Source organism: the organism of the source record quoted next, unplaced genomic scaffold (genome assembly GCF_019419815.1).
Source record: "Pyrus x bretschneideri cultivar Hongxiangsu unplaced genomic scaffold, Pyrus_bretschneideri_v1 Contig13, whole genome shotgun sequence".
Taxonomy (NCBI): Eukaryota; Viridiplantae; Streptophyta; class Magnoliopsida; order Rosales; family Rosaceae; genus Pyrus; species Pyrus x bretschneideri.
Genome location: NW_025999424.1, coordinates 6,279,942 through 6,307,322, shown reverse-complemented (window position 1 = coordinate 6,307,322; position 27,381 = coordinate 6,279,942). Strand labels below are relative to the sequence as shown.

Here is a 27,381-nt window from a genome sequence, read left to right as displayed (position 1 = left end):
TTGTGCCTTATAATTAAACAAAAAAATTGATTCTGCTGTTATGTGAGAATAATAGCTGCAAAATAAAGTTGTTAAGTGTTTGATAAACATTTTTTGTAAAAGTGCTTAAAACAAAAAACAAAAAAAAAAAAAAATTAGTGCTTGAGTGTTTAGTAAACATTTATACAAATTGTTATGAGTATGTTAAATGGCTAAAAATGATACTGTATTTGATGTAATATAATACTGAGATATTAACAGAGATTACTCATTTTCTTAATTTTGGGACCAAAATATGATTTGCGGGATATGTACAGAACATGCACGACAATATAATAAAAATAAGATTTTTATAACATTGGAAATGACCTAATTACCTTTGTATATAAATGAGTTATTTCCTCCCACTCAATCTCCATTTGCACCTTTCTCCGAAAACCTCTCTCGTCCAATCCCCTGCTTGAAGAACCCTAACCCTCAAACGTTGTTTCAATCTCCGATTTTGCAACCGGTTCACCTGCAAAAATAGAGTGTGCAAGTGTTTCAAAAGGCTGAGAGTGGTAGGGGTGGGGCCCACGAGGTTGTAGCTGCCCATCTCGAGGATTTGCAGCGAGCTCACCGACCCCAGCTCCGGCGGAATTCCGCCGTCGTAAAGAAGTTCATCCTACGAGGGCCGCGACATCAGCAACAACTCCTCCGGGGAACAAGATGTGCAAGACCTTTACTTTCTCTAGGAAAGGCAGATTCAATGGCGGCCAAGTGTACCGAGCCGAATGATCTGTCCTTGGTGGAGACAATTAGGCCATCCTGGTGGCTTGTGGTGCGGTCCTGCAACCAGCCACCATGGCAGCAACCGAGTCCGATTCCGGCCTTCATCCAAAGCCAGTTACCCGTCAACCTTTCTATCCTCTCTCTTATCGTCAACCTTGGAGGGCTTGTCAGCAAAATCAAGTCCATTGGTCCCATTTTTTTATTAATTTATTAGATTCAAATTTATATAAAGAATCAAAGATTCATTCATTTGAATTTCGTACCAAATTTGATTGGGTTAAAATACTTCAAGGATTTGGAAATTGCAATTTAAATGAACATGAAAGAATCCAACTAAATTAAAGGAAATTGTTTCACGAACTCATTCACTTTCTTTGTATTAAGCTCGCCCACGTTGAGGTAGTACACTGTATGTACAAGACATGCACATGATAGGCTTACAGATCTGAGCTCAACCTAAAAACCCAGAGTTGTACAGCTCTTTCTCGAAATTAGAAAAATGACGCAATGAACTATGAGTTGTTTCAATTTAGATGTGGGTATTTTCGTCATTTTGCTTTTGTGCATGGATAGTTTGTCTATTTTGATCCCAAGAACAAGAAAATGAGTCACTTATGTCAATTTCCCTATCATAATTGTCAAAGAGAATAATGTATGGGTAATAATTGTAATTTCGCAAAATATGTGGAGGTATACTTGTTATTTGAAAATTTCGTTAAATGGACAATGATTATTATGCTTTGAAAAAAAAAAAACACAAAAGCATGGTAGACCATGATTCTGCTTTTCTATGATTTTCTACTGCCACTTTTTTTTTAAATATTTTATTTTTGTTTTACCAAACACATTTGATGTTCCAGATTTCTTAATAAGCTGTTTTTTTTTTTTTAATTTTTTTTTTAAGCACCACAATCTCAAATCAGCCCTAAATGGGTCTTAATTGTACCCATGTACAATTTAATGTGTGGATTTAACAACTCTACTTGTAGGATTGCACCTCTTAGACGTCACTATTCTAAAAATTCCCGCCTAGGCGCTAGGCAGTTGATCACCGTCCCGATTAATCTCTAGATATTTGAAAATTAAGAAAGAGCGCCTAGACCTCTTAGGCACCCGCCCAAACCGCCTAGTCCCATCTAGGCACCTGCCTAACTCGCGACTCGAATGGCCATAAAATAGATAACTTTTCTTTTGCATTTTATTTTTTCGTTAAATTGTAGATGACTTGCTGAATACTTAGATTAACACACATTATATGCTTGTTCCCCATGTTTTCATTATGTTTTAATACTTTATAATCTATGTCATTCCATTTTGCAATTGATGTATCTCCAATGCAATTATGTATGTTTTAAGTATAAACAGACATTTATTTATACGATATATAGGAAATTTACTTAAATCCGTCTAGACCCCCGCCTAACCGTCTAGGTGTTAGGCCCATATCCGCCGCCCGACTAACACTTAACGTCTAATAATTAGAACCTTAAGTCAAATACATAAAAACATTCTCCCGTTTCCAGTTCATTCTAAGAATTTGTACCTTGGCTGGAGGTAGCGGAACTTTGTTTAATTATTTCAGTTTTCCTCAATTAAAATTATGTTTATGTATATGTGTTTTTTGGGCCATGATCACCACTCGTCAGCCTCTGTGAGACCGTGTCCAAACTCCCCTACAACTAGAGACATTAATAAGCTTGAAAACATTGGTAGAATAAGCACGACCACGACACTGTGACCATGAGAATATGTAATATTGCTAGGTCAGATTCATGACTATATCTTTGCATGTAGCATTATCTTATATGGCAATATATCCTACCAGTTTCGACTTTTACTCGCTCATCAAAGTAATTTTCGCACTTTTTTTTTTTTTTCAATTTTTTTCTTATTTAGTCGACCAATTTCATGATTAGAAATAAAGAAGAATTGTAAATGGAAAAAAAATATCAAAATAAGTGACGGCATACAAAACGGAAAACTGAGAGTGTGAAAGCAACTACCCGTAATCTTCTCAATAAAGTACTTGTACTTTAATTATTAACAAAATTGTTACTCCATAGAAGCATAGATTGTGACTGTTGGAGAGTTGGCTTTGACCAAAGTTGGAGTTAAACTTGTCTGCGGTCAGACCAATTGGCAGATAATCATATCCTTGTCAAATTAAACTCGTTTTCAGCTCGATCGAGGGAAGAAGATTCGGTCCGGATCTCTCCCAACAAAAGTTTAGGATCAAGTGATCCGGATCGTTGAAATTTGATTCAACGGTTACAATTATTATAACTTTTAGATGAGCCTTCTATTTATAGTCGTTGTGTTAAATTTCAACGATCTGGATCACTTGATCCTAGACCTTTGATGGGAGAGATCCAAACCGGATCCTCTTCCTTGATCGAGGGGGTAGGTTAAAGACACCGAATATATAGACGATCATATGTTGTCAAAGTCAAAAACCGATCGATGCCAATGATTAGATCATATTCTATTATTATGTAATATTGTAACATATTAGTTAGCCACCCAGAGTATTAATAATTAGTTAGTGATTTGAAGAGTCATGGCCAATCTTTATTTAAAATATACGTGTGCGTAACATTAGTTCAGAGGATGTTTTATACACACACACACACACACACGTATATATAATGATCAAAACCACATCTTTGTTTGTGATTGTCATCAAACTTCATTTGCGTCATGGGAAATTAAATAGTGTCTAATGCAAGTTGTACCATCGAATAACGCGTGGTTCCTTATGTTAATGCCCTAAGATCATATGCATGAAAGAGCTAGCTAGCACAAATATAACCTATATCTATATATTTAGTGTTTAATTTGATTCTAATAGTGCTGTGCAAGCAATCGATTTTTCCAATTAAGATGTGGGAGATTTTTAATGCTTTGAATTGGTCTCTGTTTTTTTCCCTGACCGAAGGTATCAATTCTGGTTGATTATACTTAATTATTCTATAAAGGGAAATGACTTACGCAAACTCATTTTCTCCTTTTACACAATTATGTTCTTTTAGCCTTCAATGCAAAAGTCTGAAATAAATAAGAGTGTCCAAGTGAAAAAAAAAAAAATAAGTGTATGAAAATCATTTCCCGTTTATAAATTTTGAGAGGGAAGGGATGCTGTCAAAATCCTCAACCTCCATTTAAGAAACATAAGCAAAGCTTCATTTGCTAGTATCTCTTAACGAAAACTGCTTAATTGACGTCCTCAACGCTAAGACTTATTGTAATTACAAGCTGACATATACCAAACTGACTTGTTAAAAATATGAAAAATTGTGATTGGTAAAGAGGAATTGCTACTTGCATATAAAGAGCCAAGTGTTTTCTTTCTTTAACAGTAATTTTCTGTTGCCTTCAACTGACTGTGCGAGAGAAGTTGTTCGCATCTATTTGGATGGTGAAGATGAAAACTACAAACATATAGATGGTGCAATTGAGATATTTTAGGGTAGTGATGCTATCCACTCATCCATTTTTACTTCTCACATACATTTCTCAAGTTTTGGTTGTCGGATCAAATGAATTGAAGAAGATTAATGACAAAAAATTAATAGAAGTGTGGGGAATAGCACTATCCTTGGGTATCAGCATATGAATAGCACTATCCTTGGGTATCATGAAGGCTGAAAGTAGGTTTGGAAATAATAAGAATACGGAAAGGCGGCATTTGCAGAGAAATTAGGGTTTCTCTCGAGCTTTATTCTTCTATTTCTTTTATGTATTACTTGTTTAACGTGTTAATTGTTTCTTTCCATCATTTATCAACTCGTTTTTCAATCCTTTTTTGTTTTTTATGAAGACGTTGTCAACTCGATTGTTTGGTGAAGCCTTAAAGGCCTTAATTAACGTTTAAGATAATATAATGTTCATAAAATAACTTTACGATCGTAAGTTCAAAGGCCTAAACATAACTATAAAACCAGGCATGTCTGGTTTCAATTCAATCCATCTCTAAAGACAATGGCTTTTCAAAAGCTCATCTCAATCTTGCTTTTTCAAGTTCTAATTGCCTTGTTGGCTTTAGACTCAAGCAAAGCGCAGAAATTGAAAGTCGGGTTCTACTAAAAAAACATGCCCCGATTTAGAGGCTATTGTGGCAGGGACTACTCATCAATACATGTATAGGCCACCAACTCTTGCTGCTCCTATTCTAAGGATGCATTTTCATGATTGTTTTGTTAGGGTAAGTTATATGTCCTTTGGTTGTGTTACTTGTCTCCTAAGCAATCCATTAAGTCCTGCTAATGACACAACAATTTCTGTTAAAACTGTCCTTTGAATTATTTTTTTGTTGGCACAACAATTGCTAGTTACCGAATTTTGCAAAGTAACTCATTCCTTTAAATTTTAATTTTCAGGGATGTGATGGTTCTGTGCTATTGAATTCCACATCAAACGGTCAAGCTGAGAAAGAAGCAATCCCCAACCAGAGCTTAAGAGGGTTCCATGTCATAGATGCAGTAAAATATATCTGCAGTAAAAGAGAAGTGTCCTGGTGTTGTTTCTTGTGCTGATATCTTGGCCTTGGTAGCTCGTGATGCAGTTAGAATGGTACAAATTAAACTCATTCCACATAAATCAATATTTATTAAATATATTATTAGATTAAGAATAGATGTTTCTTTAAATTAAAAAAGGGACATCGTGTGTAAGGGGATTGCACTTCAACTGGTTAGGGATATTTTCCTGCACTGTGATCTTCGATTCCCCATCCCTCACTATCGTTTGTACAAAAAAACAAACGTCAATTTCATATATCTGACTTAGAATGAATGAATATATTTTTTCCAGGTTCATGGCTTATTTTGGTAGGTTCCGACTGGACGAAGAGATGGAAGAGTGTCATTAGCCTCAGAGGCCAATAGAGGCTTACGTTCTCCTTTTGTTGACATAACTCAACTCAAAGCAGCATTTGCTGCCAAGGGTTTAAGTGCTAAAGACCTAGCGGCTCTGTCAGGTGAATATTATTAAGTTAACATATGCATACAAGTTTTATTTCTCTATTTGTTTTTGCTTCATGAAACCCTAATCAACGTGATCTGATCTCTCTTTTCGTCATTGTTCTTAGGAGGACACACAATCGGCACATCTCACTGCCCACCCTACACAAATCGCTTGTATAATTTCACCAGAAAAGGTGACACAGACCCAAAATTGGACAAAAATTACATAGCTCAGCTGAAGACAAAATGCAAGCCAGGGAACACAACTAGCCTGGTTGAGATGGATCCTGAAGCTTTAAAACCTTTGATGAAGATTACTACAATCTTGTAGCTAAAAGAAGAGGACTATTCCAGTCTGACTCGGCTCTTCTTGATGACAGTGAGACAAAAGCCTATGTGACAAAGCAAGCCACCACTCATGGATCCACCTTTCTAAACGATTTTGGTGTCTCAATGGTGAATATGGGTAATATTGGAGTCCTTACAGGCAACAACGGTGAAATAAGGAAGCATTGTGCTTTAGTCAACTGAAGGCAATCAACTATCTATGCATTGGGAAATGATTTTCATGTACTTTTATTTTTTTATTTTTTATTTATCTGTATTTTCTTTTGATTTTTGCAATACGAAGGCTAGAATAAGAAAAAATGTATAAGAACTAAGAAGAGACAAATATGGTTTGCGGAAATCACTTCTTGTATACATTTTGATTCAGTTGGTGATTTGAATTTGCAATTGTAAGTATGAATATTGTTTGCATAATTAGTAATGCATGCATGTGTTGCGTGTTCCAAAAGGGTTAGCCAAAATTGGTTACCACGTCGTGATGATTTTGGATTGCCATGGTGTGCGTGCCTTTCAACAGCATATTCTGCAAATGTTTTATTATTTTCCGACAATTAAATTATTTAGGTCATTTCATTTTTATAATATATTTGTGTTTCCAATCAATAAGGCTTGAACAGTATTTGATTGAGACATAATGGTGGTTTGTATGCAACAAAGTGTCGGACACAATTGATGACTAACTTTCATCGACGTGCTCTGGTTGTGTTGATTATTATATCATATGGCCCACCAATTAGACATCGGATAAATATCACAACTCTAACATTTACATATTGATAAAATTATAATAAAATTCACCAACATTTGAGAAGAACATGGATTGCACTTCAAAAATTGAAAAGAGAATGAAACTTGCTGTAATTTGGCTCTGCTATATAAATATGCAGTTCAGTCATGAATCGTGATGAAGGCAGTAGTAAACTCTCATCTCCGTTGCCATCTACAAGAGAAGATTTGCATATGTATTATCACCAGTAATGTATCACCATTTTGTATATATTCATTTATTTGTGTATTTCTATATAAAGCTACCTAGTGACACATGAGAATATCTCCACCTAGATTATAGAAAGAATTAGCAAGTTAGAGCAATTTTTCCTTCAAAGATACATAATAACCAACCTCTTGTATGCTTGAAAGTAATAATTGGAGCAAGTATTCTCCCTTAAAAAATACATAATATTGTTGTGGGCGTATTTTAGTGAGGGAATAAGGATAAGTTGTGGCACATGAGAAAGAGAGAAAAGAGAGTTGGAGAATCTTTATAGGAGTAGTTTCTCACCACTTTGTGCTTTTATTTATAGTAAATATAACGGGATTCTTTGCCCTAAAAGGAATACAAAGTCTAATAGGAAAGATCTAGAACATAATCTGAAATACAATCTGCTAAGATTTACACAATCACAATTCTAGTTAAAAAGAACTGCAACAAATAGATTAACTTATAACCAACCTTATATATGCTTAAAAGTTCCATTACATAGTAGATGACAGGCTAACAAAGATTTATTATCTGGCATCCTCACTTTTAGCACTACTTTTTTTTTTTAACTTTAATTTTCATTATGGAAACCCTAAAGCAGATTCTCTTAAATTGTTTTTCAATGAACGGTCAAAAGCCCTAGAGGTACATCTTTCCATGGTACGAATAAAGAGCTAGAGAAAAACTAGACTTTACTAATTTGCCTTGTTACTCCGATATATTAATTCTTAGTCCCGAAGCTTCATAGAGATATTGACAGGGATTAAAGAAGTGATTTCAGCAATTGCCTGCACCGGCAAACATATATAGCTGAGGAGGCCTTAGGTTCATCAGCTCGACTCGATCGATTGATTTGTTCTTTACCATATTGTCATTCATTGCATAATATATATATATATATATATATATATTTTTTACTTTCTTTAACAAGGGAAGCAACGCAGGTGGCAGCAGATAGACAATTATTGTTAATAAAATTGGATAGGTTAGAAGAATGATAAGAATTAAATTGCCAGTATAGGAGCAGGTGAATATACTGCTTAATTTATATGCAAACGTAAGATCAATATCCACCAAATCCACGTTACATGTTTATACATGTAAAGCCGCCACCATTGACTATTAAAATTGGTGCGTACCAATTTAATTAATCCAGTCTCACATTTATTTGAATATGACGGTAACATTGTTAAATGATGTTACTAATTTCATGTCATATATAACATGAAGTTGAGAAAATTAAAAATGTATGAACTTAGAGTATAAATCTCTAATAATAAATAGATACACGTGTAACAATATAAGTAGAATGGTGACTTCATGTGGTGGTGTGTGATAATTAGACCAAGAAATTGATGCTCATTCGTCAGGCACATGTACGTAATCACCAATTACCATGAAAAGGACATGAAAATTGGTGGCAATGAGACCATAAATATGTGTCATAACAAACGCTAGCTTCAAATATAATCCATCACCAAAGTACAAAACATTCCTGATATGGGATTTAATTCATTTGTCTTATGGGGAACAACCCTAACTGCTCGTCCTAGTTATAATATGAAAGAAATGATATAGCATCGCTTCCAAGCACATGTTAGTTGGATAGCTGGACTATTTTCGTCACCTTGCATTTTCTTATCTTGCAGTTGCAGAGGTCCACAAAGTTGAAGTTGGGGCCTTGGGGGAGGCCTATAAATTTCAAACCACAGTTTTGTAATTGCAAATACTTTCAAATCAAGTTTCTTTCCTCCAAATTAATACAAGTTGAAGCTCAGTTGCAACGAAAAATGGGGTCGACTCGATTTTCTGGGATTTTCATTTCATGTCTTCTGGTGATCATAGGCCTCAGTGAGGCTCAGTTGCAACTGGGTTTCTATGCCAAGAACTGCCCGAAAGCAGAGAAGATTGTGAAAGACTACGTCGAGGAGCACATCCACAACGCACCCTCACTTGCTGCTGCTCTCATAAGGTTGCACTTCCATGATTGCTTTGTCAGGGTATGTATCCATCTTCTTCTCTTTACAGACCAACATTCTCTGCAAGTCATTAGGGTTAGAATTGTAATTTGGAACTAATGAATGATTTTTGCTTATTAGGGTTGTGATGCATCTGTTCTTCTGAACTCGACTTCAAGTAACCAAGCTGAAAAAGATGCTCCCCCAAATCTAACCCTCAGAGGGTTTGACTTCATCGACAGAATAAAAAGCCGACTTGAAGCTCAATGCCCTGGAATAGTTTCATGCGCAGATGTTATTGCTTTGGCAGCAAGAGATTCTATTGTTGCAACAGTAAGATCTCCAACCAACCATCAAAGTTTAAAAACCAAAATAATCAAACGTCCCAATTATTTATTGGATTTCAACTTTGTTTTTTTTTTTTTTTTTTTTTTTTTTTTTTTTTTTTTTTTTTTTCTGGGCATGTTGTGTAGGGAGGTCCAACTTGGAAGGTTCCAACAGGTAGAAGAGATGGGGTGATCGCAAGGAGGGCAGAAGCCTTAGCCAACATTCCACCCCCAACTTCCAACTTCAGCAATCTCCAAAGAATTTTTGCCAATGTGGGTCTTGATTTGAAGGACTTGGTCTTGCTATCTGGTAAAGCTAATTGATCTTAAACATAATAGTAAATATGCAAATAAAGGAAACGAATCTTCTTGCCAAATAATTATCTTACCTGTTACATATGATGATTTAGATTAGAATCTCACAATGTATACGTGGTAATGTTCTCGTATCAGACTTATGTTGATTATGAATCAAAATTACAAATTATAAACGGTTAATTTAATCAAAATGTTAATTTACAATCTGACAACATATACTACAAAAACAACATACAATAACTATTAACATGCACAAATAAAATAGATAAAAACATATGTGATACATTTGGCAAGGAAATAATAAAATAGTGCCAGTAATGCTACCATATTAAAGCTAATATCTAATCACGCCACATGGGTTAATATGCTTTTTTTCTTCTCAGGTGCTCACACAATTGGGGTCTCTCATTGCTCATCATTTTCAAACCGCCTTTACAATTTCACCGGAGTGGGTGACCAGGACCCCGCTTTGAACACCCAATACGCAGCGAATCTCAAGGCCAACAAGTGCAAAACTCCAACTGATAACACCACAATTGTTGAGATGGACCCTGGAAGCGTCAGGACTTTTGACCTAAGCTACTACACACTTTTGCTCAAAAGGCGAGGGCTCTTCCAATCCGATGCTGCTTTGACAACCAGCTCAACAACTTATAATCATATCAACCAACTGCTCAAAGGTTCACTGCAGAACTTCTACGATAAGTTTGGAAAGTCTATGGAGAAAATGGGTCGGGCTAACGTTAAGACTGGATCGGCTGGCGAGATTAGGAAGCAATGTTCAGTTGTGAATAGCTAGAAAATGATAATCTTTGGTTAATTTTCGGTCTCTTTTTTTTTTTTTTTTTTGTTGTGGTAAAATTGATAATGATTGTAAACTGCATGTAATGATAATCTTTGGTTAATTTTCGGTCTCTTTTTCTTTTCTTTTTTTGGTGTGATAAAATTGATAATGATTGTAAACTGCATGTTATGCTTTTTGATATTATATTGTTTAGTATGAATAAAATTGAGGTCCATTTGGAGTGTTGCTTTCTCGTAGTCAACTTTGTCTTCGTGTAATATTAAATCATTAGAGGAGGGATATTCGGGAGAAAAAACTGCTCGGAAAATGTAAAGAAAATAGTTTAGAGATTTGCTTTAATTAATAGGGATTTGATATTATTTGATTTAGAGAGGTGTATTCAATCAAGAATTTGAGAGACTTTAATGGAATTATAAATTCATGATTTTTATGAAGTTTAATTGATTTATAGAGATTAAATATAATATTTTGATTCAATTCCTCCGAAATCTTATGGGAAGAGGTAAGATTTGTGGATGCTTAAAATACACTATGAAATATCTCTCATTCCCTCTAATTCCTCAACTTTTTAAATTTTTTAAAATCAATTTCTAATTGAATATATCTGAAATGTTATAAACTTCTTTAAAATTCTAATTAAATACACCCGGATTTATAAGAATTTTAATAAACTATCTTAAAATCCTGATTGAATACACGTTGAATTTTAAAGAATCACTTAAAATCCTGATTGAATACCCCTAAATTCATTAAAAGAATTAAAATTCCTCAAAATCTCAGTTGAATACATCCCCTTAGGGATTTGATTTGATTTGGTTTGGTTTAGGTTTCTCTATCTTGATCTCTCCGTGAGTGAGAGAGATTCTCTCGAAGAGTGAGAATTTTTTTCTCTCCATGAGTGAGAACAGCAACAAAGCTAGATCTTCTTTAGACGCCGGCATTAATTTCGATTAAGGTCTTTGCCAGCCCTTACTTCATCATCTCTGCTTCCTCTTTCTTTTTCTTTTTCTTTTTTGTTGATTTTCCTTGATTTCCTTCATTTTTTCCTTAGCCTTTCCACTCCAACTATCATTGGTCTTCCTGTCCTAGATCTATTCATCCACCCATCCATCTACATGTTCTTCATCTGGCTTCCACCGACCCCATCTCCGTTTCGATCTGCAATCTCTAATGACTGCGAACTGTTGCGGTCCTTAACTGGGAATGTGCGTAGAGTTTCGGTGTTCACACCGGCTCGGGTGGCCACACCACCTTCTTCTCTTTGTCTGGCTTTTCTGGCAGTGTTGTTTATGGTAATCCCACTGGCTTCTTTAGTTCGATGAAATATTATCTGCCGAAAGACGAAGTCCATTAACTTTCCATATATAAGGTGCTGGTTCTGGTAATAGTTGGTGGTGGAGTTCGTATCGTTTGGGGTGTCGTAGTGGCACTTTCGGCAGTAGCTTGGAAGGAAGCAGATAGGGTTTGCTTGCCTGTTTTCTTTATTTTGGGCTTTTGGTTACTCTAGAGGTCCATTCTTTTGATTGTGTGAATATTGTATTTGGGCCTCTATTTTGTAATTATGTTGTGCTTTGCTAATAAAGTAACCATTGACTAAAAAAAATATATATATATATATATATTTTTTGGTCTTATGGATAAAGGATTATTTTGATTTATCTCCTCGTATTGTTCCTTTGCAATCTTATAATTACCTCATTTGACCAACTCAAATGGTTGGAGTTAATACATAAATTTTTAGCCTAAAAATTTAGGTTATAACTCAGAAATAGCTTTTCTCCGCTAATAGTTTTGGCTTAAAATTTTAGCCCCAAAATTTATTTCTTCATATTGCTCCTTTATATATATATATATATATAATTTCTTGTAGTTTCTATTCTGTAATTTTTTTTCAAGGATCTAAATCATTTAAATTTTAATTCATCATTTATAGTTTATTCTTGAATAACGAATTTTGTACAAATGATTTATGAATAATGTTACTTGAAGCAAATACTTCTCATAATTATCGCCAATCAATTCTAAACCCAAAACAACCTGTCAACGGTCAATCAACCTTACAAATCTAAACCCTATACATACAACATCATGTCATCAACTACAGAATTCAAAATTACCGCCAATCAACTGAGAGAAGCAACCGCTTCTTATAATTAGAGTAGTTCCACTGGAGGTGGAATAAGCCCAGCACCCAATCAAAAAACTAGGCTGACACTTTGTCAATTCACTCCAGCCTGTGTGTTTGCCTAGCACCCAGCCCAAGTTGGTCTCCAGACCATCCCATTTTTGACAAACCTTGGGACCGAGCCATTTGTGTTGTTGTGCCTGGTGCGTGGCACGTGGGCGTGAGTAGCAGACAACAAAATCAAAGGTGGGGCCCAGCGGCGCAGGTGCACTAACATCTCCCCCGGGTGGGCGACGTGGCCCAATTTCTGCCGTTGGATTTCCAACGGCTATAGTTATTCTAGACTGTTGGATTTCCAACAGTAAAAAAAATTTGAATTTCACTTTTAAACTGGACCGTCTGATTACAGATCAACTGTCCACATTTTTTCCCCCAAAAAAATTTTAAGTCAGAAATTAAAAATAAAATATTTTATTTTATTATTTTATAATAAAAAATAAAATATTTTAATAAAATTGACCAGCGTATTTTTTGTTTTAGGGGTGGAGATGCTTTGGCCTATTACTATTCATTGAGGTCTATTACTGTTCACTTGAGTGGATAAATGCGCTGGGTGCTGGCGCAAAGTCTTTAGGGTGGAATTGCTCTTATCTCCACCACTCGGGGACCAACTAGAACACAATTTCAATGCCGGTCAAAGCAAAGCTTGAATCAAAACCAAAATATTGGTTCTGCACACTTTCAATTGAATGGGTGATGATTCAATTTCGGAATGGGTAGCGGATACAGAAGCTAAGTCAGACCCCTCAGCCGAACGTAGGCATTTGGACAACGCATGAGAGTCTTAGGAGCAAGGGCATAGGAGGAAGAAAACAAGAGTGGAGAACCATGCTACCATGAGACTCCTCAATCAAACAAACATAATTCACCCCTTTTTTTCTTTCATCATCCATGCTACCATGTGTATACAGGTAGAAAATGCATATCAATCATGATTTGGTTGCTAAAACATACAAATCAAGAATGTTGTCAAGAACCAACTAGCTATTTAATCTAATAATATTTCCTCTTCTCGATAAATTTTAAAGAAGCCTCAAGTTTAAATTCTCAATCCTCGCTAGTGAAAGAAAATTAATATTATACTCGCATTATTTTACCAAATAAAAAAAATGAAAACCAATGAAAATGATTTGAAAATTTTGAATTTTAACGAAAATGACAAAATAAAGAATAAAGTAAATAGTATTCGGATTAAATTTTTAGTGTAAAAATATGTTTTTCGTTAAAGTTCCAAAAAAATTAATATGAACACTGGACTTTTAGGTTTTATGTTAGCTTACAACGGGCTCCAACTATTTCATTTAGCCCATTTCTGTGTAGCCCTCAAAACCCAAAATGCCAAAACCCTGCCAACACTCTCGACTTCCCCACCCTAAACGCTGCCTATATATACAACCCAACTTCCTCAACCTTCTCATTCCCCTCTTCCCCTCCGCCTCCCCCCACCGTTACCTGCTGAAATTTTCTCAGATCCAAAATCTTGGGTTTCCAATCAAATTCAAATCCAAATTCATGCAGCTCTCTTTTGTTATGTATTGATTCAGAAGTGTGCGGTGATGAGGCTATTTTGTGGACTAGAGTTTATGATCTGGGTTCTTCTCCCAAAAGTTTGATTACAAACCCTTGGCTGTCTGAGCACACCTTCTTCATCTGCTCCATCATCTTCCAACCTTCTGGTTTAAATAATAAATGCTTTTCAAAGATTACCCATCTCATCTTTTTTGTTTTAGCAATAACCCATAAAAATTTTCATCGAAATTTGTTAAATGTATTGATATATTTTTCTGCAAAGTTAGTGTTTTGTGGTGCAATTGGGGCTTATGATGATATCATACAATTATCTTAGCGGATTTCAGTGAGGCTTTATGGTCAATGATCTGATTGTTACACACACTGAGGCTCAAATCTCATATTTTTGTTTATTTATTATTGTTTAGATTAATTTCCTTTTTCTTTCTAAATTATAAATTTTGAATTTGGGTTGTGGTTGCGATGATGAGATGAAACACTTGGACGTGTTTGGGGCAGTGGACGAGGCCTCTTCTGGGGTTCTTGCCGTGAGCTCATCTAACAAAACGACTTCTCCTTCCACTGAGCTTCCACTCCCCACAATATTTGTGAAATTATTTTAAATATTTTTATTAATTTGTGGATGAAATTGTAAGAAAGATTTGAAATTTGCGTCCATTACCAATTCGAGAGGATTATTTGGTTCCTCCTGATGTAATGGCTCGGACGCCAAATTGATTATTGTGGCTATTCTGATCAGTGGCTTCGCAATGCCATTGGATCCGGGAAACTCCTCATACATGAATACACTTCAAATCCTTACCAATTTCTAAAAGTGCTTTTGCTGATGGGTAAAGTGATTCTGCGTTCTAAAATAGTTAAACCTTGGACAATACGAAATAGTGAGATTGGGCTACTTGTACCAAGACGAGGATTGGAAACAAAACTCAGTATCCTTATCTTGATTTTGGCCAAAACGGCTGTAGCTAAATTGAAACAACTGAGAAGTTTACTGGCCGGTCGTCGTTTTCTGTCGACAGATCTGCTTACCGAGCTTCTAACATTTCCTCCAATTTTTCGTTCACAAAAATTAGACCCCCTTACCGGGACGATTGAAAATGTTGGACCAAAAGGTTAATAGCCTTGGTAGTCACCTGAACTTGTATTTACAGAAGAGTTAATTAGATTTAAACGCTGAAAATTTGATTATTTTTTTATTAAACATTCATACTTTTTAGAGTTTTAATCGAGACGCCTTAGAATTTTGATCAAGGCTCTTTGGAACAAAGGGGGTTGCCCGTTGTAGGCAGGCTGGCAACTGCAAAAACCCATACAGATCCTGGGAGGAAGGCAAACCCAGTTGAGAAACATTGAGGGAACAAATGAGAAAAAAATGTAGCAGTGGTTTCTCATTTTTAACCCAATTAGAGAAATAGTTTCAATTTTAATCAAGTTTGAATAATGATCTTTTAGCTTTAATCCAATTATAGCTATAGTCATTCTAACATAACTCATTTTAATAGAATTTTAACAAAGTTGACGAAAAGAACCATCGTTGCACAGTTAAGGGATCAAGTTCAAGGATCTTTGCTACAATTTTCTTGCAGGAAAATGGATTCAAATATTTGGGTGGGAGGAAAAAAATTCCAACTTGTAGCACGTTTTGGTAATAATCTTGATTTTCTTGATTATTGCTCAACAATAAAGAATCAATAAATTTTATTTGAACTCATATAACCTCCAGCTATACCTAACTTAAACTTTATATATGATTTTTTTTATTTTATCCTATTGCATAATTAACATTAAATAAGATAAAATTAACAGTAAAATTATAATTAATCAATAAATCCACCACTAATATTCAAACCATACCATCGCATCAAACCTTATCGTCACGCAATTTCAACATTCATCCTAGCTAAAATCTTAAGACACTCTCATATAGAAAACTAACTCATTTTGACCAATGGATTGTGATATTAAATCCTCCAACTAAGAGATGAATTAATTTATTCAACTTATTTTCATTTGATTTCAATTTTATTTAGAGTTTTCCCATCAATTACCAACATTTTAATGCAAATGCATAACTGCCTTGCAGTACAAGCCTGTCCAACATGCCAACAGCAATCTTCCTATGGATTAACAGTTTAAGTGCTAATATACCGTTTGAGATTGGCCAATTGCAACTTCTTCAAGAACTAGATCTTAGCGTCAACAACTTGTCTGGAGAAATTCTAAATCAAATATCAAACCTCACAAGTTTGGAAAGATTAGACCTCTCGAGATATCATCTGTCCCAAAAACCCATCATCACTGTTAAGCCTCAATTTCTCTTATTCATTGACGGTTGCATACAACAACCTTCAAGGAAAAATACATCCGCACTCAAATCGAAGACTCAGATGCCACTATGCAAGTGACCCCTTACCATAATAGTGAAAATGTGTTGAGCTTATAAGAGCATGAGTTCAAATCCTATGAGTGGCTAATCTAGTCTCTAATCTAACAGCATTTATTGTTTAACAAAAAAAATAGAATGGCACTGCCTTTTGGGGGAGCCAAGGACTATGTGGTCCCCAACTTCCAAAAAAGCCAACAAATGAATATAAGTAATGACAAATATGCAACAAAAGAAGAATTAAGCACGAGACAAATATGTGAGAGATGCTACTCTCTTTTACGTCTTGAATGAGTTGCAGAATACTAATTTTAGGTTATTATTTTTTAAATGAGTGTAAAAGTAAATTTATACACTGAGAGTAGTTTAGGTAGTAAATTTGAGATTAAAGAAACATTGATAGTTTAATTTAAAAAAGCGGTTATATGGGTCAAATAAAATTTCCCTAAAGAATCACATGTATATTGGCTGGCCTTCAACCTCTCATTCAAGTGGTCAGTATTCAGTTTCTGAGCTCTACTTCCTCTTGGATGCAAGATAGATGCCTGATACTATGGCCGCCCCAATCACCGCCACACCCATAGATTTAACGATTCTCCGGGTGGAAAAAACGGACCTTTCTGTTGGAATTACCATAAGATCCTTCACCTGCAATACATGGAAAAACACAGAGCATGGAGGTTTAGAGATAAATAATAAGTACTATCCAAACATAGCCAACAAGACTTTACATCAAATTTAATGAAAAATGACGAAATTATCAACGAGAAATCAGAAAGCCAAGGCGGACCAGGAAACAAATCTAAGGTGCATGATAAGGAAAGGAACTGAATTGCCTGCATAATCACTTTCGACGTGTAGGGATATGATAGAACTAGATAGAATTTAATAAAACGGAAGGATTCACCAACCACAACAGGCTGCTGCCAATGCTTCTTAATTCCTTGGAGGTGCCCCTTTCCCACTACTGCAACTACTGAACGATTCTCGCTCGCAATTCTCAGTAATGTTGATGACATGTACCTAAACACCAACAGTTAAAAATCAGATCTACAAACTTATAAGAACTTATGCAAACGTCGAGGTTGGAATTAGATCATTCAAAATACTTAAAGTTAACATAAGCCAATCACCATCACCACCATCACCATTTCCTACAATACATCTAATTAACTTGCTTTCTGGACACAATAACTTATCACTACTATAAACCATTGTGGTCAAATTGTTAGTACCAACACATCAGGAAAAAGAAATGACGATAAAAGGGCAGACAGGAACAAAATTTGAAGACATGGCATCATCTTTTGATCTTAGCATTAGTTCATAGAATAAATAACTCAGAAGACTTACTGATCTCGTTCATGTACGAGTGTTTCCATTAGAGTTGGGTACTCCTTGCTCATCTCTTGAATCACGAGAGTCAGCATGTCAACATCATCCATTTCCTTTAACTGAAGATACACAAGAACAAGTCATTAATTAACGAAACTAAACATTAGCAGCACAGAAGAAAGGTGGTTTCCTTTTAATAAATCAAGTAGACATTTACCATTTTATTAAGAGCATCAGGGCTTGGTAGAAAGACTGCTTGAAACAGCAAGGAATACAGCAGTTTTATCTTATGCCAAAGTGGCATCTTTGCCCACGTCCTTCGTATCGTAATCTGTTTCAGTCAGTGTAAAGTCATATCAAAGTAGTTCTTCACCAGGAAAATAATACAGAGTCTGAAATACAGGTAGATATGACTACGGAAAGCAACCTTGTACACAATGAGTTATTATAGCAGGGTCAATGTAAAACAGAATAAAGAAACATAAACGTGAGACAATTAACATGCAATCGATGATAGAATTTTGAAATTGCCTCCAAATTTGCATGGAATGGAAATGAACGAGAACTTCGGGCATAGACATTCCGAAAGTCTGGTTTACGGTTTCATCTAAAGAGAATCTTGACAACAAAAAAGACAAAGCTTAGCATTCGATTGGAAGAAATCTCATCCTAATCAGCCTTCAAAATAAAAATGCACTTCCATTACATATCAAAATTACTTGGGAGCTAATAAATGTTTCTTCATCTAAACGGTGAAATGTAGCAGGGGTGGCATAGGGCAGGCTGCAATTGATAGATATAATGTATTATACCTAAGGTATAATGTATTATACCTGCACTGGGCGATCACCAAGTATCACCCTACCGCCATACTTCATTGCTTCTTCATATGCTACACGAAACTCAGCACCAGGAAACACCTCAAGCCTACTTGAAACCTAGGAAAAAAATATACACGAAAATTACACCGCTTGAATATACTGAGCCAATATGGAAATTATGCTTAGTATAGTTGGACAAAGTTGAAAACTTTCGGAATCATGAAAGTAAAATAACTTCGCAAGGAAGGATATGAAAACATGCCTTGGCAAGGAACCAGCTGTAAACAATCCCAAAGGCATTATGCTTTTTCTTCCACATTTCGATCATTTCTCCCATTGTCGGTACCTGAGGAACTAAATGCATTGGTAATCATCCTCGGTTATTCGAAAATTAAGCGCAACCTGAACATAGATATTAGATTCAGACCTTCAAATTCTGAGGGGTGAGTGCAGTCACTCGACTCGAGCATAACTCCAAGAACACAACCTACATTCACCGCACGAAATGCGTACACTTGATTATAATTTAGCATAATTTCATGACATTGTTATTGAAATTAACTCAATATAAGCCTTATTAAGCAAGTTTAAAAATGGATTAAGCACCTCTGGTTTCAAATAGCTGATCACTGCTTCAACTTCTCTGCACGATTCCTACAATTCACACACAGAACCAAAGACCAAAGCTTTCAATTCAAATTTTTTCACCAACCAAACATAAACCAGAAAATTCGAATTTTCTCACCGACCAAACAGGAATTGAATTGTCTTACCACCGAAACATGAGCCGTTCCAACCAGGTGCACGTCGCAAACGCCGCCCTCAGCCGTGGACTCACAAGTGAGCACCACCACGCTCCTCGACAGCTCCTCAGGAAGAAACCTCCTCTGTTCGGAACTCTCAGCCTCGGCGGTCGTCGAAACATTGTCGTCGTACTCGTCCCTCGGCGCATCGACACCGACGATGCTATCGGACAAGTCCTCAATCGTAGGGTTCCCGACGTGGACAAAGTTTTCGGATGCCGCCGGGTTGGGCAAGGGTGATTCCGCATCCATCAGGGGCCGTATCGGGTCGCGCTGACGCGGACCGCCGGCGGTGGCAGAGGCCGCAAATCTGAGATTCCTTACGGTGGAGAATTGCGCGAGGGTGTTCGGAGAGCGGCGGAGAGAGAGGAAGACGCGGCGTGACTCGGGCGAGTAGAGCGAGGCGATCAGGCGAGTCGAGCGAATCATAACATCTCTGCCAAAGGACTGAACCGTACGTCACTGGAGAAATGGCTACATACGTTTTGTTGGGACACGTGTACGGTCAATGATGAAGTATATATGCGTAAAGGGCTTCACTTTCTTGGTCTGCAACTTAGCTCCTACGCTTCCGATATTCTTTCTGATCGGCACGATGGCGGAGAGGAAGCTGTTCAAGATGAAGCTGTGCGTTTTGTATCAGAGTGGGCCGTGCGCGCGGCAAAATTTTTTCATCTAATTAGGGATTCTTCCATCGTATGAGTGGTTGAGACTTGAGAATGTATTTATTCACTTAGTGCTTCTGCATTCGAATAAAAGAACCATCAACAATTCAAAAGTGCTTGTGATTATTTGTCTTCAAAGTTGGAATTTTCTGCTATTCTTCACAAAAGAGTATGGAAGATGCTTTCTTACACATGGACAAAGAAAGGAGATATTTGAATGCTATCATTTGTTCATCTGTCATGTTTTTTACCCTACCTTATAACAAGCGAATATAAGACGGGTGAAAAAATAAGATCGGTGAGTCAGAATGATAGCGCACGCGTATATTTATTCACTTAAGTTGAGAGAGAACAAACTTTTAAGAGTTGTTGAGGTTTAATTTGAGTAAAGGGTTTGGATTTGAGGTCTAAACTCAAATTTATTCTCTCTCAAGTCTCAACCACGAAAAAATTAGCTAGTAATTACATTGACCTTAATCAGTCAGGTTTTTATGATAAAATAGCCAAACCTCGGACAACAAGAAATAGTCGCATTGAGCTACTTGTACCAAGAGAAGGATTGGAAATACAACTGAGAAGTTTACCGGCCGGTCGTCGTTTTCTGTCGACACATCTGCTTACCGAGCTTCTCACATTTCCTCCGATTTTTTTTCACAAAAATTAGACCCCCCACACCACCACCACCGGCGGCGATGAAACTTGCGGTATTAGGGGCGGACAGTGGGGCGATTGGAAATATTGGACCAAATGTTTGAAAGTAGATGTAAAGCAAAACAACCCGTGTAAAACGAAAAATAACAAAGGCAGGTTGCCCCTTGGAGGCAGCCTGGGGACTGCGAAAACACCCATTTGTCAGCCATTAAAACTTCACTCCAAGAGCTCCGGCCCCTTTTCTTCTCTAAGATCATTCACACCCATCATTCGATTCATGAACCCAACACCGCTTACGCTCTCTACCAGCTGGGTTTTAGATATTTGTGCACAAATCTTGGCACATAGAATGGGGATCCCCAACATTTGTGGCGAACTGAGTTTGACTCAGTTTTGCCTTTTGTTCATAATTTCCCAAACCAATTGCACAAAACGCAAGGAAAATAAGGAATTAAAATAGGGATCGAGAAAAATGGGTGAAGGGTTTTTACCTGGAAAACGGAAAGAGATCGAAGAATTCCATGCCTCGCCACGATATCCAGATTTGACATGAGCCGCCCAGCGCTTAGCTACGGCTACTCAATAGGAGTTAGCAAAGCCTTAATCCCCACGACTCACAAACACCCACACGCGCCTCTCTCTCTCTCTCCCCTTTGCGCGCTTTCTCTCCAATAAAGGGTATTCTAGTATTTTCATGTCAAGTTTTGGTTAGAATTATATTTGACATGAGCTGCCAAGCGCTCGGCAACGGCAGCTACTCAATAGGAGTTAGCGAAGCCCTACTGCCCCACGACTTACAAACACCCGATAGGAGTTAGCGAAGCCCTACTACCCCACGACTTACAAACACCCACACGCGCCTCTCTCTCTCTCCAATAAAGGGCATTCTAGTATTTTCAGCAATTATGTGGCCTCACAATGGGCTACCAATTATGTGGTTGAAATTCGCCTTTGACGAGAATTGAACTTAGGACCTCTCACTTACAAATAAAGAGGAATACAACTAGACTGTAGTACTAAGTGACAATGATATTGTTAATTAGTTAAGATATGAGAATTAGTCATATGCCCACTTCAAGCACGACTCAAGTTGATTTCAATCCACTAAGATCATAACTCTAGTCGACAATAAGAGGAGAGAATTTGACTCGAGCAAATCCCTTGACTGTAGGGATTAGTGGAGTCAGTTAGTTTTAATGTGAGATTAAGGGACTAAATCCTTGCATTCAATCTATGAAAGGCACCCGAGTGGCAATAAGTTAGAAGATCACTAAACTAAGAGTTGGAGGAGCTTTCAGTTTTGCTATGCTGCCGGAAACCTTTGTTGGACGATCATGGCTTTTTACATGTGGTCATGCTGAATGGTGATCAGAAATCTTAACAAGCTTTACTTGCTCTTGGATGCAAAATAGATACCTGATACAATGGCTGCCGCAGTCACCACCACACCCATAGATTTAAGGATTCTCCTGGTGGAAGAACCCGGCTTTTTTGATGGAATTACCATGAGATCCTCCAGCTGCAGTACATGGAAAAACACAGAGCATGGAAGTTTAGAGATAAAGTACTATCCAAACATAGCCAACAATATTTCAGGTCCAATTTGATTAAAAAAATGACAAGAAATTATAAATGAGAAATTGGATAACCAAGGCGGACCAGAAAACACATCCGCCTGCATAATCACTTCCGACATGTAGGGATATGATACAACTAAATAGAATGTATAAAACAGAAGGAATCACCAACCACAACAGGCTGCTGCCAATGCTTTTTAATCCCTTGGAGGTGCCCCTTTCCCACTACTGCAACTACTGAACGATGCTTGCTGGCAATTTTCAGTAATTTTGATGACATGTACCTAAACAGTCAACGGTTAAAAATCAGATCTACAAAATTATATGAATTTATACAAACCTTTGTTCATTTACTCTCTCCAACCTTCACAAGCATACGTGGAGGTTGCAATTAGATCATTCAAAACACTTAATATACGCAGATCATTATCACCACCATCACTATTTCTTACTATACATCTAACTAACTTGCAATCTGGAGACAAGAGCTTATTACTATTATAAACCTTTGTGGTCAAATTGATAGTACCAACACATCAGGAAAAAAAAAGGGAGTTTTAACGAAAAGCCCATGGTACTGTTCACTTTAATGAAAAACCACATTTTTACACTAAAAAGTCAAACCTGATACTATTCACTTTATCCTTTATTTTGTCCTTATCGTTAAAACTCAAAGTTTTCAAGCCCTTTTCATTAGTTTTCCTAAAAAAAATTGATGATAAAAGGTCGGAAAGGAACAAAATTTGATAACATGGCATCATCTTTTGATCTTAGCTTTAGTTCATAGAATAAATACTCAGAAGACTTACTGATCTCGCTCATGTACGAATGTTTCAACTAGAGTTGGGTATTTCTTGCCCATCTCTTGAACGAAAATCATTACGTCATCATCATCCATTTTCTCTAACTGAAGATACGCAAGAACAAATCATTAATTAATGAAACTATACATTAGAAGAAAAGTGGTTTCCTTTCAACAAATCAAGTGCATGTTTACCGGAATACTAAGAGCATCATCACTTGAGAAAAGCAAGGAATACAGCAGTTTTATCTTATGCCAAAGTGGCATCATTGCCCGCGTCCTTCCTACCGTAATCTGTTTCAGTCAGTGTAAATTCATATCAAAGTAGTTCTTCACAAGGAACATAATACAAAGTCTGGCATACAGGAAGATATGGTACAAAAAGCCAGCTTGTAAATGATGAGCTATTTAGCAGGGTCGGTGTATAAAAGAATAAGGAAACATGAAAGTGGGACAATTAACATGTGCAATAAATAATAGAATTTTGAAATTGCCCCCAAATTTGCAAGGAATGAACATGATAGAGAAAGAGAACTTCAGGCGTAAACATTCCAAAAGTCTGGTTTACGGTTTCATCTAGAGAGCATCTTGACATAAAAAATGATAAAGCTATAGCACTCGATTGGAAGAAATCTCATCATAATCACCCTTCAAAATAAAAATGCACTTTCAACACACATCAAAATTACTTGTATAGCTAATAAATGTTTCTTCATATAAAGGCGGAATCTAGCAGGGGTGGCATAGGGCAGGCTGCAATTCATAGAGGGCACCAGAACTATAAGGTGTAATGTATTATACCTGCACTGGGCGATCACCAAGTATCACCTTACCGCCATACTTCCTTGCTTCTTCATATGCTACCCCAAACTCAGAACCGGGAAACACCTCAAGCTCACTTAAACCCTAGCAGAAAATTTACACGAAAATTACACCGCTTGAATATATTAGAACATTATGGAAATTATGATTAGCATAGTTGGATCAAAGATGAAAACTTTCCGAACTCACGATAGTAAAATAACTTTGGAGGATATGAAAACATGCCTTGGAAAGGATCCAGCCATAAATTTCAAGGGCATTATGATTTTTCTTCCACATTTCGATCATTTCTTCCATTGTCAGTTCCTGAGGAACTAAATGCGTTGGTAATCATGTTCGGTTATTCGAAAATTAAGGGCAACGTGAACATAGATTCGGACCTTCAAATCCTTCAAATTTGGAGGGGTGAGTGCAGCCACTCGACGCGAGCATAACTCCAAGAACACAACCTACATTCAGCGCACGAAATGCATACACTTTATCATAATTTAACATAATTTCATGACATTGTTATTGGAATTAACTCAATACAAGCCTTATTAAGCAAGTTTAAAAATGGATTAAGCACCTCCTGGTTTCAAATGTCTGATCACTGCTCCAACTTCTCTGCACGACTTCTACAATTCACACACAAAACCAAAGACCAAAGCTTTCAATTTCAAATTTTCTCACCAACCAAACATAAACCAGAAAATTCGAATTTTCTTACTAACCAAACAGGCATTGAGTTGTCTTACCGCCGAAATGTGACACGTTCCCACCAGGTACACGTCGCAAACACCGCCCTTAGCAGTGGACTTACAAGTAAGAGCTACCACGCTCCGTAACAGGTCGCTCTGACACGGACTGCCGGCGATGGCAGAGAACGCACATGTGAATTTCCTTGCGGCGGGGAAGTGCGCGAGCGTGTTCGGAGAACGGCGGAGAGAGGAAGACGCGGCGCGTGATGGAACCCATTTGGTAGGTAGAAAGGAGAGAAAAAGGAAAAATATAAATAAATTAAGAAATAAATGACAAACTATATGTACCGGAAAATGCTTCTACAAGCTCAAATATCAATGCATTATTAAAAAATAAAAAGAAACATAATGAAAAAGTTTGAAAATTTTGAGTTTTAACGATAAGGACAAAATAAAGAATAAAGTGAATAGTATCAGGTGTGACTTTTTAGTGTAAAAATGTGGTTTTTCGTTAAAGTAAACAGTAACGTGGCTTTTTTAAAACTCCCTAAAATAAATGATAAACTGAAAAAAGTTGGCGACCCATCGTAACAGTGTGATGAGGTAGTATTGTACTATTGTATCTACTGTTTCGTTTGACAACTCGACCTGTATTGACTATTTCAATCTCATATGATAATTTGTGCATCGAATAGTACTAATTATTTTTGTATTTCGCTTTGTTTTTGTTTATCATAATAAGCAGGGTAACAAGAACAGTTGAATTCAGTAATATCTTTGGTGTATAAACGATTGATTCGAACAATGCTGAAACAGAAATGGTAAACTGGGGAAGCACCAAGACATGCGGTTTCATCGGTAAACCAGCCACTTAACCACAGAATTATTGGTGTTTTATACTATTACAAAAGGATGAAAAGTACAAAACAATCTTCGTTTGGAATCCTCATGGACCTATCTAGCAATGGTTATGGCTCTTCTTATGAGCATATGGGACACCTGCACTTAAAACCATAATCTGCAAGTAATGCCTGTCTCTCTTCGTAAGGAAGGTCTTCATCTACATAAGAAATCGTAACCTGGAAAAATTCGAAGTGATCATCAAAATTTGAACAAAGTTCGATGAAACCATATCGAGACCTTATAATAGCATACTAGACCGGAGTTGCATGAATGCAGACGTGCAAATGGGCGTTCACTTTAAATAGTGGTTTTGCATGAAGATCTCAGTTACCATATGGAACTGGGAAGTTTACGTACCTCCTCTCTTTTGAATGCTTTCGCGTTAGGACTACACGAATGATTTCATACAACTCTGCAAAGGATAGAACGCTGTGCCTAAAACAAAATTGAAAAGACATGGGAAGTTCAAAATTAATATATAACCGCTGCGCGAAGATGTATGCTCTAGAAACACCAATGATCTCGCACTCCTAGTAAGAGTAATTCCACCTGTGACAAGTTCATGCTTACTGAACACCCTTAACCCCAAAGAGGTAGTCCAGCATCGAGAATAAATGTGTGCACGCAGAAACAAGCATTGAGGTAGTCCAGCACCAAGAAGAATAAAGTACAAAAGAACAGACTGAAAGACTAACACAAAGTAAATTGGCGAACATTCAACGTATAATGGTGAAGAAACTGCAAAAGAGCATCAAACCCTGGCAACAAACCGAATAGTCATCACCAAGAGCATCGAAAAATGGTCGTGTAATGTCCTCAGCTTCTTTCTGTCATGAATAGGAGGGAACGGCATCAGAGCATTCAACTGTCGGAATATGTTAGGTGAAAAATATGACTTCTAACCTTTTCATGATTTGGATGATCATCAATGTACAAAAAATAATCTTCCACTGGAGATGCTACAACCAGATCACTGAAAACAAAGTGAAATGAAAGTAAGAGCCTGAGGACTCAAGCAAATTATATGAGCAATTTGACAAAGCGCGTGAATTGCTTCAACCACCATTGCCGGCACCATTTTGGATGCACGCACGGTTTACATATTCAACGGATGACAAGGAAAAGGAGAGAAATCTGTGACGAAGTGTGACTTAGAGATTATTCAACTCAAACATGCCAATTATATGGCCATAGATATCAAGGGAGAATACTGGGAAGAGTCAAGGAGTTCAAATTTACAAACTGTCAGAAATAGTAAGCATGATTCTAAAACAACCTATCGAGTGGAGAAAGTAGTACCGTGAATGCCAACTCTCTTATCCGCATCCTAAATGCAGCTTCATCAGAAGATTCAACGTCAAATGGCAAACCAATGCAGTCCCACCAACACCTAAGGGCAAATAAAACGTTTATTATGCAACTGATGCCACCTAAAGTGGAAGACTCATTGAAGTGATGTCGTACGAAGTATACACAGTAGAAACTAGAAACACTCGGGTTTCGTACTGCTAATGGCGGCCAAAGCGTCAGAGTGGAGTTGCGCCTCCTTTACCATTTTGTAAGTTTTTTTTTTATTTTTTTTGGAAAAACGATATTATCTACAGGGGGTAGGCTAAGCCTCACCATAAACTAACAATAATGTAGTTCATATTCGACTTTGAAGAAAATTGAACCTTAAACTTTTCACTTACATAAGTTCGTAGTATTAAGTGGCTTTGATTTTGTAAGTTAAACCCAATTTTTATTGACCAAAAACAAAAATTGAAACCCAATTTT

At 36.8% G+C, this 27,381-nt stretch overlaps 3 protein-coding genes, 6 non-coding genes and 1 pseudogene across 10 annotated transcripts; 8 read left to right on the top strand and 2 right to left on the bottom strand.

Annotated features, from left to right (window-relative positions):
- The first annotated feature begins 4,728 nt into the window (after positions 1-4,728).
- LOC108866120 lies at positions 4,729-6,409 on the top strand (annotated as a pseudogene).
- A 2,088-nt stretch (positions 6,410-8,497) lies between these two features.
- On the top strand, positions 8,498-10,908 carry LOC103934243 (peroxidase 3). The gene is made up of 4 exons (XM_009343977.3): positions 8,498-9,041; positions 9,141-9,332; positions 9,473-9,635; positions 10,027-10,908. Exons 1-4 carry the CDS (start codon positions 8,832-8,834, stop codon positions 10,440-10,442), a joined length of 981 nt encoding a protein of 326 aa, XP_009342252.1. The 5' UTR covers positions 8,498-8,831; the 3' UTR covers positions 10,443-10,908.
- A 3,269-nt stretch (positions 10,909-14,177) lies between these two features.
- Positions 14,178-14,276, top strand: LOC125475046. The gene has a single exon (XR_007256381.1). It is a non-coding gene; the product is annotated as a small nucleolar RNA Z157/R69/R10 (small nucleolar RNA).
- A 171-nt stretch (positions 14,277-14,447) lies between these two features.
- Positions 14,448-14,535, top strand: LOC125475048. The gene has a single exon (XR_007256383.1). It is a non-coding gene; the product is annotated as a small nucleolar RNA R11/Z151 (small nucleolar RNA).
- An 84-nt stretch (positions 14,536-14,619) lies between these two features.
- Positions 14,620-14,733, top strand: LOC125475049. The gene has a single exon (XR_007256384.1). It is a non-coding gene; the product is annotated as a small nucleolar RNA Z152/R70/R12 (small nucleolar RNA).
- Positions 14,734-14,822: 89 nt separating this feature from the next.
- On the top strand, positions 14,823-14,946 carry LOC125475053. The gene has a single exon (XR_007256388.1). It is a non-coding gene; the product is annotated as a small nucleolar RNA snoR80 (small nucleolar RNA).
- Positions 14,947-15,119: 173 nt separating this feature from the next.
- LOC125475051 lies at positions 15,120-15,208 on the top strand. The gene has a single exon (XR_007256386.1). It is a non-coding gene; the product is annotated as a small nucleolar RNA snoR109 (small nucleolar RNA).
- Positions 15,209-16,837: 1,629 nt separating this feature from the next.
- LOC103934244 (traB domain-containing protein) lies at positions 16,838-21,689 on the bottom strand. 2 transcript variants are annotated; one of them, XM_009343978.3, is made up of 10 exons: positions 21,313-21,689; positions 19,476-20,247; positions 19,309-19,356; positions 19,130-19,189; positions 18,965-19,048; positions 18,715-18,819; positions 18,099-18,212; positions 17,900-18,000; positions 17,458-17,569; positions 16,838-17,194 (listed from the first exon to the last, which is right to left on the bottom strand). In XM_009343978.3, exons 2-10 carry the CDS (start codon positions 19,932-19,934, stop codon positions 17,063-17,065), a joined length of 1,215 nt encoding a protein of 404 aa, XP_009342253.2. In that variant the 5' UTR covers positions 19,935-20,247; positions 21,313-21,689; the 3' UTR covers positions 16,838-17,062. The 2 variants fall into 2 exon arrangements, with proteins under 2 accessions (XP_009342253.2, XP_048435090.1); XM_048579133.1 differs by lacking the exon at positions 21,313-21,689 and having other exon boundaries at positions 19,476-20,378.
- On the top strand, positions 20,731-20,807 carry LOC125475052. The gene has a single exon (XR_007256387.1). It is a non-coding gene; the product is annotated as a small nucleolar RNA snoR109 (small nucleolar RNA).
- A 141-nt stretch (positions 21,690-21,830) lies between the features above and the next one.
- LOC103934261 (traB domain-containing protein-like) lies at positions 21,831-27,160 on the bottom strand. The gene is made up of 14 exons (XM_048578718.1): positions 27,099-27,160; positions 26,905-26,995; positions 26,376-26,432; positions 25,702-25,781; positions 25,506-25,509; positions 24,760-25,062; positions 24,594-24,639; positions 24,403-24,473; positions 24,248-24,328; positions 24,002-24,106; positions 23,396-23,494; positions 23,208-23,305; positions 22,571-22,682; positions 21,831-22,340 (listed from the first exon to the last, which is right to left on the bottom strand). The coding sequence occupies exons 1-14, from the start codon at positions 27,158-27,160 to the stop codon at positions 22,209-22,211; spliced, it is 1,341 nt and encodes a 446-aa protein (XP_048434675.1). The 3' UTR covers positions 21,831-22,208.
- Between the last annotated feature and the right edge of the window lie 221 nt (positions 27,161-27,381).